The sequence below is a fragment of the Dendrobates tinctorius genome, unplaced genomic scaffold (assembly GCF_039654945.1).
Source record: "Dendrobates tinctorius isolate UK_male_01 unplaced genomic scaffold, ASM3965494v1 ptg000038l, whole genome shotgun sequence".
Taxonomy (NCBI): domain Eukaryota; kingdom Metazoa; phylum Chordata; class Amphibia; order Anura; family Dendrobatidae; genus Dendrobates; species Dendrobates tinctorius.
The window spans coordinates 17,336,468-17,353,189 of record NW_027361706.1 but is presented as its reverse complement, the minus strand read 5'-3'; the positions used below and the strand labels follow the sequence as shown (position 1 = coordinate 17,353,189).

General features: G+C 50.7%; 1 protein-coding gene across 4 annotated transcripts in view; it reads right to left on the bottom strand.

Moving 5' to 3' along the window:
* Positions 1–13,539, bottom strand: part of ATG7 (autophagy related 7) — a 354,904-nt gene extending 341,365 nt beyond the window's left edge. For 3 of the 4 annotated variants that reach the window (XR_012231861.1, XM_073574238.1, XM_073574240.1), the window contains exons 1-3: positions 13,237–13,364; positions 8,515–8,711; positions 5,528–5,582 (exon numbers count right to left, since the gene is read on the bottom strand). Coding sequence is in view for 3 of the 4 variants with exons in the window: in XM_073574238.1 (XP_073430339.1) it covers positions 5,528–5,582; positions 8,515–8,692 (233 nt within the window). In the remaining variant the exon portion in view is untranslated. Of the gene's footprint in view, positions 1–5,527; positions 5,583–8,514; positions 8,712–13,236; positions 13,365–13,398 lie in introns of those variants that run through there. The other variant, XM_073574239.1, reaches the window with a different exon arrangement.
* Positions 13,540–16,722: the final 3,183 nt, after the last annotated feature.

Sequence of the window (16,722 nt, the reverse complement as noted above, 5' to 3'; positions counted from 1 at the left end):
CCACGCATGGGTTTCCAAGGATTTTGTCCCACCTTCCCCTGATGACACATAGGGTGACAGAAAAATGGCTTGCTTTGGTCCACCTCTTCCTGGTACTTCACCTATTTCGCCTTTTGCATCAGCTGAATGTCCAACATCAACATATGCCACTTTCTAAAACTCCATAACTGTGCTGCCTCCCCCCCCCATGGCCGGGGTCACCACCTACCGCACGACACCGTGCGAGTGCCGTTGCCCTGGACAGGCGGGTAGGCCGACTCTTGGGCGCGGGCACTGGCACAGGGTCCCTCATAGTGCAATCAAGTGTCTCTGACGGTGGTGGTGCACACCCGCCGTCAGACACACCGCTGTACTATGAGGGGCCCAGTGCCAGTACCGACGCCCACGAGTGGGCCCCCTTGCTTGGCCAGGGCCCCAGCATTTGCAATCTTTACCTCTCCCTGCTCCTCCGCTGTGTAATCTGGGCCGTCAAATCCATACTGTGCCTGACACCGTCTGAGCCTGCCTCCTGAGACATATATTTTGAATGTGTACGCTATCCATACATGTTATCCGGGGATACGGTACCCTTTCTAACCTTTGTGCAATGACGTGCAATCCATACTGGGCCTAACACCGTCTGAGCCTGCCTCATGCTGTATAGACATATATTTTGAATGTGTACGCTATCCATACATGTTATCCGGGGATACGGTACCCTTTCTAACCTTTGTGCAATGACGTGCAATCCATACTGCGCCTAACACCGTCTGAGCCTGCCTCATGCTGTATAGACATATATTTTGAATGTGTACCCTATCCATACATGTTATCCGGGGATACGGTACCCCTTCTAACCTTTGTGCAATGACGTGCAATCCATACTGGGCCTAACACCGTCTGAGCCTGCCTCATGCTGTATAGACATATATTTTGAATGTGTATGCTATCCATACATGTTATCCGGGGATACGGTACCCTTTCTAACCTTTGTGCAATGACGTGCAATCCATACTGGGCCTAACACCGTCTGAGCCTGCCTCATGCTGTATAGACATATATTTTGAATGTGTACGCTATCCATACATGTTATCCAGGGATACGGTACCCTTTCTAACCTTTGAGCAATGACATGCAATCCATACTGGGCCTAACACCGTCTGAGCCTGCCTCATGCTGTATAGACATATTTTGAATGTGTACGCTATCCATACATGTTATCCGGGGATACGGTACCCTTTCTAACCTTTGTGCAATCACGTGCAATCCATACTGGGCCTAACACCGTCTGAGCCTGCCTCATGCTGTATAGACATATATTTTGAATGTGTACGCTATCCATACATGTTATCCGGGGATACGGTACCCTTTCTAACCTTTGTGCAATGACGTGCAATCCATACTGGGCCTAACACCGTCTGAGCCTGCCTCATGCTGTATAGACATATATTTTGAATGTGTACGCTATCCATACATGTTATCCAGGGATACGGTACCCTTTCTAACCTTTGTGCAATCAAGTGCAATCCATACTGGGCGTGAGAACGGCTGGCGAGCTGTTAAGCAAGCTACAGCACCTGTCCAGACAAGTACAGGGATTCCCTAGCGAGGAGACTTATTTGATTGTTTTCAATGTTGGGACAGCAATTTTTGGGGAGCACTATACTCTGGAGAATGATAGATGGGGCCCACCATACACTGGAACATTCCAAAGGTGGACATCAGACACTGGAGCAGCATTTACAGGGCCCATTATACACTAGAGCATTAGAAATGGGGCCCATTATGTTTGGAGCATTATTTGGGCCCATAAGACAGTGGAGCTTCATCCATGGGGACCAACATATACTGTAGCATTATGTGGAGCTCATCATATACTGTTTCAAACATTATATGGGACCAATGATTTTGTATGGAGAAATAGATGGGCCTCGTCATGAGATGTAAAAAGTGAGGTATTTTTCATTGTACTATACTGCTATTTCTCTGCCGTATCGGAGCATGATGAGTTGTGGTATGTGTTAAAGGGGCGCTCTTTCGCCCAGGGCACATGAAAACCTGCAGCCAGCCCTCCCCCCCCACAAATTTAGCCAAATAACCCCCATTTTTCAGTGCGTAACTTGTATTATGAAGTTAATTAAGGTTGACAAGCTTAAGTAAGAAGAATTGATGCTTTTGGCATTCAAATGGGCACTGTAGGTGTGTTTCCTGTCCTCCTCTCACTGCCGACTTTTATTCCCCATTGACTTACATTGGGCTTCGTGTTTCGGGACGACCCCGACTTTTCCCTATAATCGAACGATCTTGCTCGACCCGACTTTTGGAAAAGTCGGGTTTCACGAAACGAAACGCGACCCTAAAAAACCAAAAGTCGCTCAACTCTACTGAAGACCCTCCTGTAGTTTTTTGGCCCAAGCCAGGATGGCCTTGGCTGCCCAAACTGAAGCAAACGCAGGGCCCAGAGAGGCGCCTGCCGCTTCGAAAATAGAACGAGCCATGCGTTCTACTTGCCGGTCTGCTGCGTCCCTGAGGGTTGAGCTATCCGGTAGAGAGAGTAAAGTCTGCGCTGCTAGCCTAGAAACCGGAGGGTCCACTTCAGGTGGATCTGTCCATTGTTTGTGGGAAGGGGTACTTCGCTTCCAAATATTTGCGATTAGCGAATTTTTTGTCAGGCTGCGCAAACTGTTTGGTAAGTATTCTCTCAAACTCATCGTGATTAGGGAAGACCTTAGGTGGTTTTTGAACACTTTCGAAGCAAATCCTATGTTCTGGGACTTCCGGGGGCGACTCTGGAATTTTTAGCACCCGATGAATGGCAGAAATTATGTCCTCAACTAGCGCTGTATTGCTAGGGGGAGAAGGTACCACGGACCTGACCGTTTCATTATCTGAGTCGGAGTCACAGATGCCCTCCAAATCCTGTGCCTTGCTAAGGTGATCCCTGGAGGGCGACCTGGGGCGGGGGTCTTCTGTGATGGGGGATCCCTGTGGTAAATTGCACTGTCTGTCTGTGGCAGGGGACTGCCCAGGAGACCTGGAATGACGCTGTCTCTCCCTAGAGGGGGACGACCTTGTGCTATAGTGCGACTCAGGTGATCGAGACCTGTGGGTCCGCTTACGTCTGCGAGAGTCGGAAGCAGCATGTTCCTGAGACAAGCTGTCCGTTTGCTGTGTACCGTCCATAGCCGGGGCCCGACTCTGCAGAGCTTGCAGTAATGTAGCAGTTAGGTTGTCAATGGACTGTGACATAGACTGAGACATCTGAGTTGCCCATTCCGGCGTGGCCTGTGACACTGAAGCGTCAGTAGGGACTCCCTGGGGTTCTGACCCAGAGTTCTGGATGCAGTCCCGGCAGTGCGGATACGTGCTGCCACTAGGGAGCGTGGCTTTGCAGGCTGTACAGAATGCATAGAAACATTCCTGCCTGGTTCTCTTCCTTGAGCCCGGCATAGTGCACAGAGGCTGGCTATAAGGGATCGTACAGGGGTGGCTACGCAGAGGGAACCCACAGAAAGCCTTATAGGAAGTATAGATTCACAGCTGAGTAATGAGAACCCAGCTGTGAGCTTACCCCACCGGTGTGCCCCTAGGTCCAGCGCCGACAGATCCCAGTTCTGTGCCCCCCGGAGACCGCTGTGATGCTCCTCTCCTGGATCTCATCCAGAAAAAAAATGGCCACCGGGGCTCTGAGGAGAGGGGGGGGGGGGGGGCGGAGAGCTGAAAAGGGCGCGCTGGGCTGTGTAAAAAACGTGCCCTTTCTGCCTCAATCCGCCCCTTCTATGACACTCCAGCGTGTCATTTTGGTCATCCGGGGGGCGGGCCGGGGGGGGGGAAAAGGCGGCGGCTTCAGCTAGGCTGAAGCCGCGGCCTAAATTAGAAGCCTGATGCCCAGGAGGGTTCCAGAGCGGCGCGGTAGTCCGGGGGGGCGGATTTGTACCAGACCCCCCCAGAATGGTCGACTGGATAGCGGTGGGGGTAGCAGGGGTAGCGGTTTTTGTATGGGGGGCCCCTGAAGCGCTATGGAGCCGCTGCTGTTGCAGAGACAGGGACGCAGAAAAGCCCTGTCTCTGCTGTGCCATCCAGTCCGCACCCTCCCCCGGCCCCAACAGGATCCCTCAGCCAGCCTGGGGTCCCTGGAAGCTGCGAAATGGTGCCTGATCTCCGACCCTACCTGAGGCATCTCAACCTAATACCCCCTGCGGGGGATTAGGGAGGGTGCGTCTGTCACCGTCAGGGGGTCTTCATCCTCGCCTCAACCTCAACCCAGACCCCTTAAAGGGGTTGGGGAAGGAGGGGGGTCTCGACCTCGAACCAGGACCCGAGGGACTGGGGAGGGAGCGACATGGGGAAAAACCACCTCGACCTCAACCGGGTACCCCTAATAGGGGACCGAGGAGGGAGCCATGCCGGGAGTCTCGCTGGAGACCCACTTTTCTTCATCTGTATTTCCGGTGAAAAAAAGGAAAAAAACGGAAGAAAAAAGGTGTGCCTCCTTGCGACACTAAGCAAAAACTGGAGAAGGCTGACGCCGTCCAGGGGTGTATACTGCAGAGGAGGAGCCAAAGTTAATCTTTTTCAGATTATGCATAGTGTCGCCTCCTAGTGGACAGCAGCATAACACCCAAGGTTCTGTGTCCCCCAATTAGGCGACAGAGTAATATTGAGATGAACTTTTATTAGTGACAAAATACTTGGTTTCCATTATAATTTGCAAAATAAATCTTGCCAAATCAGACAAGGTGATGTTCTGGATTTGTTTTCTCTTTTTAACTCTCATAGTTGTGGTCTACCTATGATGTCAATTACAGGCCTCTCTCATCTTTTTAAGTGGGAGAACTTTCACAATTGGTGGCTGACTAAATACTTTTTTTCCCCCACTGAATAACAAAATCAGATTCTGGGCCAAAACCTGAACAAATATGATTATTTCTATACAGTGCAAAGCTCCCATAGACAGTGAATATAGCAGTGGCCACACAGGTCCACTACTGCTCCTCGCTTCGGAGGCATCCTATTGTCAGGATCAGAAGGGGTCTGCCCAGTTATCACTTATCCTATGGATATGGGACAACCTCTGTGTTTAAAGCCCCCGTTACACACTGCGATATCGCTAGCAATATCGCTGTAAAGTCACCGATTTTGTGACGTTATAGCGATATTGCTAGCGATATCGCTGCATGTGATACTTACCTCCGACCGGCTCCCCCGCTGGTTATCACTGATCGAGCGAGAAGCTCCTGGACCATTCCTCGTCGGCCACTTCCTGCGGCGCTTCCTGCTGTGACGACGAGCAACGCGTGGAGCCGGGCGGGAGGACGCAGGATCGCCGCGTCTGACAGGTAAGTAGCGATCCCCGTCCCCAGCGATGTCGCTGGTGCGATCTGCCTGTTTGGCAGCTCACTAGCGACCACCTAGCGATGCACCAGCGATCCTGACCGCGTCATATCGCTGGTCGGGATCGCTGGTGCATCGCTAGGTGTAACGGTACCCTTAGTCTATGTGGCTACATTTCTGTACTAAGAGACCTGAAGATGGCCAAGAGACTTACATGTCAAAAGCGCTGAACTCCAGAGTGAGTCGAGTTGGAAGTCCAGTAGGATCACCTGACGAGAGATCAGCATAAAGTTAGTTTACAGGGAATGCAAGAGTGTGCAAAGCAGTAATCAAAGCAAAAAGGTGGCTACCTTGAGGAACCTAGAATATAATACATATTTTCAGTTGTTTCACACTTTTTTGTTAACTATATAATTCCACGTGTTAATTCATAGTTTTGATGCCTTCAGAGTGAATCTACAATTTTCATAGTCATGAAAATAAAGAAAAAAACTCTTTGAATGAGAAGGTGTGTCCAAACTTTTGGTCTGTACTGTACATATACATACACATTATCACACACACACACACACACACACACACACACACACACACACACACATACTAGATGGTGGTCCGATTCTAACGCATCAGGTATTCTAGAATATGTATGTAGTTTAAAGGGAATCTGTCATCAGAAGTTGCAGGCCTATGTAAATGGCCTGGGTCCGGTCCGACGGGCGGTGTTTCTTCTTTTTTCTCCACCCAATCCGTGGCCCTCATCCGCGCTCTTCTCCGGTATTCTTCTCCATCGTTCGCGCGTGCACAAAGCAATCTTCCGGAAGTATTTTGCTGTGTTCCGGGACATAGTGTAGCGGCGGATGCGCAGTAATGATTTTTGGCTTTGCCTGCAATTGGGCAAAGCATACTGCGCGTGCGCGAAGTAAGATTGCTTTGCGCACGCGTGAACGATGGAGAAGAATACTGGAGAACAGCGCGGATGGGGGCCACGAATGGGGTGGACAAAAAAGAAGAAACACCGCCCATCAGACTGGACCCAGGCCATTTACATAGGCCTGCAACTTCCGGTGACCGATTCTACACTGAGCGAGATCGCTAGCGTCGGTCGGGATACTTCCGCAGCTGGGAAATGACCGGCTAGCGCCGGTCATATCCCGGCTGCGTCGCCGCTGACCTCCGTGCGGCAGGAGATGACCCGCGGCAACCGTCAGGAGATCAGCGGCTAGCGCCGCAGATCTCCCGACCGTAGCGGTGACGTGCGTCGTTCAAATTCTGCAGCAATTCGGGGCCAGACTGAGCCTGTCGCTGATTGATCAGTCGTGCCCGGCCGGGCGCGACCAATCAGCGACGCGGGATTTGGAGTGTAGTCACATATATATGGTAGATTTTGCCCATGGTGATACTATCATTGTGCGGTCGTGCGCATGCGCTCTGTGCCTTCCGTGTCTCCCTGCATGGAGGTGGCGCCCTTCTGTGCCGTCAGCGCGGGCGCCGGTGCCCCCGAGTCCCTGTGCCTGCGGCCGGTGCTGTGCGCTTATCTCCATGTGTGTGAGTCGGATGACGTCACGACGCATGGGCCGCTATGGCCACTGACTATTGGTGTATTCACGTCACATGGGTAGACATGTGACTATCACCATGGATACAAAAGGTCCTGCGCCAGTACTAGATACAGCTCCTTGATAAAGCGCTATTGGGAAGCGCGAAACGCGCGTCGGAGCGTTCGTGTTACCACCTGGGGGACATGTGCACCATTAGGTAAACGTTCCTGTCTTTTGGCTATCTCTTCATTAGGGCATAATGACGTACTGTGGAACGTGTTACATTGTTACCATCTTCTATGCGTACTGAGCTTTTGTGTGGGGCCCTACTGCTATTATTGACCTACTATGATCTTGATAATACTCTATAGAGATAGCGGGTTTTTATTCAGGGGCCATACCCTCACAATGAGCTTCAGCATGATGGTGCCTTGTTGATTATCCCCACATATTTCTCCTGGCTTTTGACGTCACATATTATGTGCAACTGTGCTATGATTGTTACATACTTTTATGTGTTTTTGTACTAATAAATTGGCAATTTGCTTGATATTAAATAAATCCTCTTGGATTCAATCACTCCTGTTCTCCTGAATATATATGTATGCATTGAGTGGAACCATATATTATGGCAGATTATCAATTTAAGATACTGCCATTTATTCTCTGTAAGGTATTGGGCTATTCTGGTGTAATATATATATATATATATATATATATATATACACACACACACACACACACACACACACACACACACACACACACATATACTCTCAAGTATTAAAGGGGTATTCTGATCTTCAAGATCCTATCCCAATATGTAAAAGATGTAATATTAATAATAATACGTGCCCACAGTTAGAAAAGTTGTATAGTTCTTCTGATTGGCTATGTAATTTATGTCATATGCAGGGCATTGCGGTAGCTTAGGTATCCATGGTTACAACCACTAACAGTGACAGCTGTTAGTGCTCGTAACCATGGATACCTAAGATATTGCAATGCCTGCACATGAGGTAAGCAACATAGTGAATCAGAAGAATTACACTATATTTCTAATTTGTGGCATTTGTTGATATTATCACACCTACTACATATTGGGATAAGATGCTAGAGATAGAAAATACCCCTGTAATTTCTAATTTTCTGAAATATGCAAACCAAAAATGCATGGTATAAAATATGAAAAATGATCAAAAAAGCGATACCTCTTCCTAGAAAAGCTGGGTGGCACGCTTTCCAAGGAAGAGATTTTCCAAGGACCCAGCTTTCCTAGGAACAGATGCAAATAACAATGGATAAAGATGATAACATAGGAAGAAGTGTTAGAGGGGCGCCTGTAAACCTAAAACGGTGAAAAATTTTAACTGAACCAAATAAAAAAATATTTTTAAACTGAAAAAAAAACAGGCATTTAATGAAACACAAAGAAAAACACAAAAAACAGGTAGACAAACCCTTTAATTACATATAATGCAGTTTCGGCCAACCGTAAGGGGTCCAATACATTGCCGACTCTGCATTTTACACTTTCCTCACGTACGGCCATTTATCAACTAAAGAAGCGACAGTTTTCTCGTATTAAACAGTGGCACAAAAAGCGACCTGTCATTAATGTCTGCCCCCGAATAACAGGAGAAGCCATCAGTGCTCTTACCGTTATAGTAGTGACTCTTGATGGGTTTGGCCGATTCGTCCAGCCGGTACTCATTGAGCTTCTTTTGTGTGAGTTGATGCCAAAAGCCTGCGTCTAGAGCGCTGGCAAAGGGGACAAACTGCAGTTTGGGGATGCTAGGAGCCGGCTTGTCGCCCACGTCTTTACTCTCGGAGGCCATTTATGACGTCAGAATGCAACTAGAAAAGAAGAACTATTATCAGTGGGAGCTTTCATGTTAGGGCGGCATAAAGGCTTTCCATTGTAGAGACGTTTCGATTGTACCCAGATTTACAGAGAGCCGGCATCCAGCGCTCTCTTACTTTAGAAATTACCATCAACATTGAACATTCACTTCTGCAGTAAAAAGCTTTATGCACAGGAGAATTGTGTGACACGTGAGTCATCATCAGGGATCGGGAGTGTAAAGAACAGAATGGATTCTCATTCCCAGTAATAAACATGAGAACAATTAGGAGGTACAGTTAGAATTTCACAAATCCATAAAAAGTGTAGTAGACAGAGTAGCACATTACAATATATTATGTATGGGCCAAAGTATGTGCCCCCTCCACATTACACCTACTGGCTCTTTAATGACCTCTCATTCTATAAACTAAGGCATTAATATCGAGTCAGCCCTTTTGTAGCTATTACAGCTTCCACTTTTCTGGGGAGATTTTCTACAAGATTTTAGAGACGTCTGCAGCAATTTTTGCCTATTTATCCGGAAGAGCATTTGTGAGGTCAGACACTGATGATGGAGGAAAGGTCCAGGCGGTCATCTTCTTCCAAACCAAACTCCCCCAACTATATCTTTATGGACCTTGTGCACCGAGAACAGTGATGGGAAACAGAAAAGGTACAAAGCTGGAAGCTACATTTCTCCAAAATTTCTTGTGCTGAAGCATTAAGATTTCCCCTCACTGGAACAAAACAGGCCTAGGGCAACCCCTGAGAAACAAGCAAAGAACTTTATCCTGACTCTACATCAAACTTTACAGCTGGCACAATGCACTCAGGCGGGTAACGTTCTCCTCGTATTCACCAAATCCTGACTCAGATGCCAAATAGACAAGTGTGATCACTGAACAGAACATGTCTCCTCCAGAGTCCAGCTGCAACAGCTTTACACCATTCCATCTGACACTCGGCATTGTGCTTGGTGATGTATGGCTGCAGGCCGCTGCTCGGCCATAATCTCCTGGCGGGGGTGCAGTGTTTGTGCAGATGTTGATACCACAAGAGGTCTGCACTCTGCAGTTAAGGGGTCAGCAAAGCATTGGTAACTTTTCTGCCCTCTGCTACTCAGCCCCCCGCTCTGTAACCTTAGTGGTCTCCACTCCATGGCTGCCGTTCCTTCCACTTTTCAATAATATCACTCATAAGGGATGGGACGGAACACATTCTAAGGGCTGCGCTGCCTTGTCTAGAACCCTATCCTGATCAGTTTGCCAGGCACAGCTCTGTAGATTTGTAGTGGCTGTGCCTGTTTTTGCAGATAAAAAAATGTCAGTCTTCCCATCAGAGCCATTGATACAATGAGAAAAACTGAGTCAAAAGTCTACAACAGTATGGCTGACTACGCTATTGTGTACAACTTTAAAAAAGGAGGTCAGAGTCTACAGTTGTAGATTTTGTCCTGTTTGACTAGCTGTTGTCAATGGCCCTAATCTGTGTAAATCCTGCCTCTCCAGGCTACAAAATGAAGCTCCCGACAGAGGCATGAACAGGAGCTGAGACGTGGGGTGAAACTAACCTGGGCACAGAAAATAAGCTGCTCTCTAAGAAAGCAACCTCTTCCCTCCTTAAATAAAGGGGTTGTCCACTACTGTGATAGTGATGACCTATCCCATGGATAAGTATCAGATCAATTGTTTCCATCCCCGGCATCCTCACATATTTGCAACATTTATTGAAAAGTTAATCAATACATCTGTGGAAACAAATGAAATAAAAGCCACGTTAATTTAAAGGAAATATAAAAAGATGAAATCAATCAAGTCAATGCAATACTGGAAATACTGGTAATAGGATGTGTGGCAATCTCCCTGTTTGTGTAATAATGGTTAACGCCTTCTACATTTTCTGACACAACATGGAAGAGGTAGATTTTTGACTCAAAATATATATATACAGTATATATATCTCAAAGAAAATCAAAGGGACATAAAAAAAAAAAAAAAAAAAAAATCTTCCTTCTGTTGATCCACTGCTCAGCCGCCCTCCATGAAGTACATGGCAGCAATTCTCTCCACTTCCCTAACTATTCCAAGCCAGTGACTCCACACTCTGGAGCCCCCCCGTAACACAGCGCCGGCCTCAGGAGCCCCCCCCGTAACACAGCGCCGGCCTCAGGAGCCCCCCCCGTAACACAGCGCCGGCCTCAGGAGCCCCCCCGTAACACAGAGCCGGCCTCAGGAGCCCCCCCGTAACACAGCGCCGGCCTCAGGAGCCCCCCCGTAACACAGCGCCGGCCTCAGGAGCCCCCCCGTAACACAGCGCCGGCCTCAGGAGCCCCCCCGTAACACAGCGCCGGCCTCAGGAGCCCCCCCGTAACACAGCGCCGGCCCCCATAACACAGCGCCAGCCTCAGGAGCCCCCATAACACAGCGCCAGCCTCAGGAGCCCCCATAACACAGCGCCAGCCTCAGGAGCCCCCATAACACAGCGCCAGCCTCAGGAGCCCCCATAACACAGCGCCAGCCTCAGGAGCCCCCCGTAATACAGCGCCAGCCCCCATAACACAGCGCCAGCCTCAGGAGCCCCCATAACACAGCGCCAGCCTCAGGAGCCCCCCGTAATACAGCACCAGCCCCCATAACACAGCGCCGGCCTCAGGAGCCCCCCGTAACACAGCGCCAGCCTCAGGAGCCCCCCGTAATACAGCACCAGCCCCCGTAACACAGCGCCAGCCTCAGGAGCCCCCATAACACAGCGCCAGCCTCAGGAGCCCCCATAACACAGCGCCAGCCTCAGGAGCCCCCATAACACAGCGCCAGCCTCAGGAGCCCCCATAACACAGCGCCAGCCTCAGGAGCCCCCATAACACAGCGCCAGCCTCAGGAGCCCCCATAACACAGCGCCAGCCTCAGGAGCCCCCATAACACAGCGCCAGCCTCAGGAGCCCCCATAACACAGCGCCAGCCTCAGGAGCCCCCATAACACAGCGCCAGCCTCAGGAGCCCCCCGTAATACAGCACCAGCCCCCATAACAGCGCCAGCCTCAGGAGCTTCCATAACACAGCGCCAGCCTCAGGAGCCCCCCCGTAATACAGCACCAGCCCCCATAACACAGCGCCAGCCTCAGGAGCCCCCATAACACAGCGCCAGCCTCAGGAGCCCCCATAACACAGCGCCAGCCTCAGGAGCCCCCATAACACAGCGCCAGCCTCAGGAGCCCCCCGTAATACAGCACCAGCCCCCATAACACAGCGCCAGCCTCAGGAGCCCCCATAACACAGCGCCAGCCTCAGGAGCCCCCCGTAATACAGCACCAGCCCCCATAACACAGCGCCGGCCTCAGGAGCCCCCCGTAACACAGCGCCAGCCTCAGGAGCCCCCCGTAACACAGCGCCAGCCTCAGGAGCCCCCCGTAATACAGCACCAGCCCCCATAACACAGCGCCAGCCTCAGGAGCCCCCATAACACAGCGCCAGCCTCAGGAGCCCCCATAACACAGCGCCAGCCTCAGGAGCCCCCATAACACAGCGCCAGCCTCAGGAGCCCCCATAACACAGCGCCAGCCTCAGGAGCCCCCATAACACAGCGCCAGCCTCAGGAGCCCCCATAACACAGCGCCAGCCTCAGGAGCCCCCATAACACAGCGCCAGCCTCAGGAGCCCCCATAACACAGCGCCAGCCTCAGGAGCCCCCATAACACAGCGCCAGCCTCAGGAGCCCCCATAACACAGCGCCAGCCTCAGGAGCCCCCATAACACAGCGCCAGCCTCAGGAGCCCCCCGTAATACAGCACCAGCCCCCATAACACAGCGCCAGCCTCAGGAGCCCCCATAACACAGCGCCAGCCTCAGGAGCCCCCCGTAATACAGCACCAGCCCCCATAACACAGCGCCAGCCTCAGGAGCCCCCATAACACAGCGCCAGCCTCAGGAGCCCCCCGTAATACAGCACCAGCCCCCATAACACAGCGCCGGCCTCAGGAGCCCCCCGTAACACAGCGCCAGCCTCAGGAGCCCCCCGTAATACAGCGCCAGCCCCCGTAACACAGCGCCAGCCTCAGGAGCCCCCCGTAATACAGCACCAGCCCCCGTAACACAGCGCCAGCCTCAGGAGCCCCCATAACACAGCGCCAGCCTCAGGAGCCCCCCGTAATACAGCACCAGCCCCCATAACACAGCGCCAGCCTAAGGAGCCCCCATAACACAGCGCCAGCCTCAGGAGCCCCCATAACACAGCGCCAGCCTCAGGAGCCCCCCGTAATACAGCACCAGCCCCCATAACACAGCGCCGGCCTCAGGAGCCCCCCGTAACACAGCGCCAGCCTCAGGAGCCCCCATAACACAGCACCGGCCTCAGGAGCCCCCCGTAACACAGCGCCAGCCTCAGGAGCCCCCCGTAATACAGCACCAGCCCCCGTAACACAGCGCCGGCCTCGGGAGCCCCCATAACACAGCGCAATGATTGGCCGCCTCATTATCCCGGGCAGTCCTGCTCCTCCGGCCACAGCACACACTCAGTAGAAGCCTCAGAGCCGGCGGATACCTGTGGAGAGGACGGGCGCCAGTGGACTCGGAGTATTACAGCGACGCAGCGCACATAGCAGATGACAGCGGCACCTTTACAGCGCAGCTGCTACTTCCTGCTCTGCAGCTATCACATGACTTGCGGCTGTCAGCTGACTACGGAAGCCGCGGCGGGACAAACCTCTGCAATGTGCTCCGTGCGCCTGCGCCTCTCCTGCTGTGCGTGGGTTTTGCAGTAACTTAGGTGATTGGGGACCATTTGTAAAGAGCTCCCTCCCTGGTGAGTGGCTGCAGACGCTGGAGAGGGTCACACTAGGAGCTTTCATCTGCTGCCAACGCTGAGAATCATTTATTTAACCTCTTGTGATCAGGCGATATTTTATTTTCTCTTTTAATTTCCCCTCCTACTTTTCTTCCAAAGAGCTGTAACGTTGTCGTTTTTCCGTCAGCGTATGTCTAACGTTTGTTTTTTTGGCTGTTGCGGTTTTGAACGACGCCATTTATTCTTTATCCTATGATAGATTGAAAAAAGGGAAAAATAATCCAGGTGAGGGGGGAATGTTGACAAAAAAGCGCAATGAAGCTACTTTTTTATCTTACAATGCTCATTGTTCAGCAAAAGTGTTCAATTAATGGCGTGATAAAAAATACAGCGATACTGGGAGAATGGGGGACTGAGGTGGTCGGACCCCTTTAAGAGTGGAATTATTCCTCTGTGAAGGATAAATATATAAATACACTGCTCAAAACAATAAAGGGAACGCGCTGTGGAAATGCATCAAACTCCGCAACGTGTGCACGTACCCTTAGAGTCCAGCATCTTAGTCCTAAAGGACTGTTTATGTCACAACTTATCTATGTGTGGAGCTCTGCAACCCTCCAGGATTGTGTGCCTTTGATCTCCACACATAGATAAGTGTGACAAGAGCAGGCCTCATTTTACAACGTGAACCACAACTAGGGGTAGAGAGAGGGTGAGCAGCCGTCCCGCCCTAACCCGTCAGCTACTCGCAATAAGACCTAGCCCTAACATGGCTGATTAACCCCTCTTAGTATTATGCTTAGTAGAGCATTATTTCAGGTTTATATCACAGAGGACATGCACCTCTGTGATACATATCTCCCATCCACTATGTGTCTGGCATCCAATTTACTATATATACACTGCTCAAAAAAATAAAGGGAACACTTAAACAACAGAATATAACTCCAAGTAAATCAAACTTCTATGAAATCAAACTGTCCACTTAGGAAGCAACACTGATTGACAATCAATTTCACATGCTGTTGTGCAAATGGACCAGTTCATAACAGTGCTCCTTCTGTTCCTCTTTGCACAAAGGCTGAGGTAGCAGTCCTGCTGCTGGGTTGTTGCCCACCTACATCCCCCTTTGTCTCCTGGTAGTGCCTCCAGACTCTGGACACTACGCTAGGCGTCTGGTTGCTTCCTAAGTGGACAGTTTGATTCCATAGAAGTTTGATTCACTTGGAGTTATATTCTGTTGTTTAACTGTTCCCTTTATTTTTTTGAGCAGAGTGTATATATAGTAAATTGGATGCCAGACACATAGTGGATGGGAGATATGTATCACAGAGGTGCATGTCCTCTGTGATATAAACCTGAAATAATTCTCTACTAAGCATAATACAAAGAGGGGTTAATCAGCCATGTTAGGGCTAGGTCTTATTGTGAGTAGCTGACGGGTTAGGGCGGGACGGCTGCTCACCCTCTCTCTACCCCTAGTTGTGGTTCACATTGTAAAATGAGACCTGCGCTTTTCACACTTATCTATGTGTGGAGATCAAAGGCACACAATCCTGGAGGGTTGCACACCTCCACACATAGATAAGTAGTGAGATAAACAGTCCTTTAGGACTAAGATGCTGGACTCTAAGGGTACGTGCACACGTTGCGGATTTTGATGCATTTCCACAGTGTTTTTGGACTTGTGGAATTGCCTCAAATGAAAAAACTCTGTGCACACACTGCGGAAAATTCCACTCAGAATCGCAGCGGTTTATTTTCCGCAGCATGTCAATTCTTTTTGTGGATCCACAGCTGTGTCTTCCATTCTGGCACATATAAAAACCTCTCTATATATATATTAGGTGTCGAGTTTCCCACACTGCACAAGGGGAATCTCAAGCCATGACCTCTGCGGTCTCCCATTCCTCTGCAGCCACAGATATTCCTGCTCAGCAGAGACATCAGTCCAGGCGTCTTGCCCAGGCTAATGCTAGGCATCTGGTTGCTCCTTCAGGCTCTGCTGTAGCACCATGCTTGAGTCAGCAGCAAGCAGACGCTCCAGGGACTAAGTCCTATATTTTGCCTACTGAGCATGCCCGTGGGGCGACCTCTCATTGGAGGTCGGAGGTCACATGCGCAGGTCCCGTTCCTGCTCTGGTCCACTGGGAAGGTCCCGGAAGGACGCCGCTATAAAAGAGTCACGTGGCCACTCGGCCATGTGCTAGTCTAGATTCTTGTGGCTTATGGTGGGTATGATGATGGATGCTTGATACTGCGAATGACTCATTATGAAACCCCTACCCTTGGTTGGGTATGTTGTTAGGGTCTAGTGGTTAGAGTAAGCACCTGTCAGTGGCTAGGCTATATGCCACAGTGCATTCCCATCCTTTGCACTTGCTAGTGTCCGATCATGCCTCCCTGCTCAGGGCACTGTCGTACCGCGCCAAGTAGCAGTAACTGCCAGTGCGGCGCCGTGCGCAATTTTAGTGCTTTCCTCCCCACTCTGGGTGGTTAGTGGCGTCCGCCAGAGCGGTGCAGTGCACACTGGTGCATTATTTCTCTGTTGGTCTCTTGCTGGCTCCGCTGCACCGGCGCTAGTGGACTAGAGGGACTCTAACCCCGTGTCCTTGGGGCAGAGTCCTGTGTCTGTATACTAGCGCTCATCTGGCTGAGTCCTGTGAGTTTAACAGGCTTTGGCATCTACATTGTGCGGCACCGCGGTTCTGTGAATTAACAGAACTTGCTCCTGTAGACACCGGGTGACGCTAACCCACATGTGTTAATTTATTATTTGCCGTATAGTCTCCGCCATTACTTTGCAGCAGTATTCCATCTCTGCACGGTGGACCCCAGGCTGCGAACGCACCTCATCATTTTATTATTTGGTGCGTTCAGCCAGCCTAACAGTATACTAGCGCCAGGGCCTGGCTAGTAATGGCCGACGAGCAGCGACTCCACAGGTGTATCCAGCAGCTGGAGGGCAGGTTGGCGGCTCTCGAGCGCTCAACCTCAGCTGTGGATCTTACCGCGGTCGCTGTTCAGGCAGCCACGGATGCTGTCTCCAGTGTGCCCACTGCCATTCCTTCCCCGACTTTATCCCGCCTCCTGCTGCCCAAGAAGTCCTCTGATGATAGTGCCTTTTGTAGGCGTTTCGTGAGCCAGTGCACTATACAGCTGGAGCTGCTGATTGCACAATTCCCCTCAGAGCGGGCTAAGGTGGGATTTATTATTTCCCTCTTGTCGGGCAGGGCTTTGGAG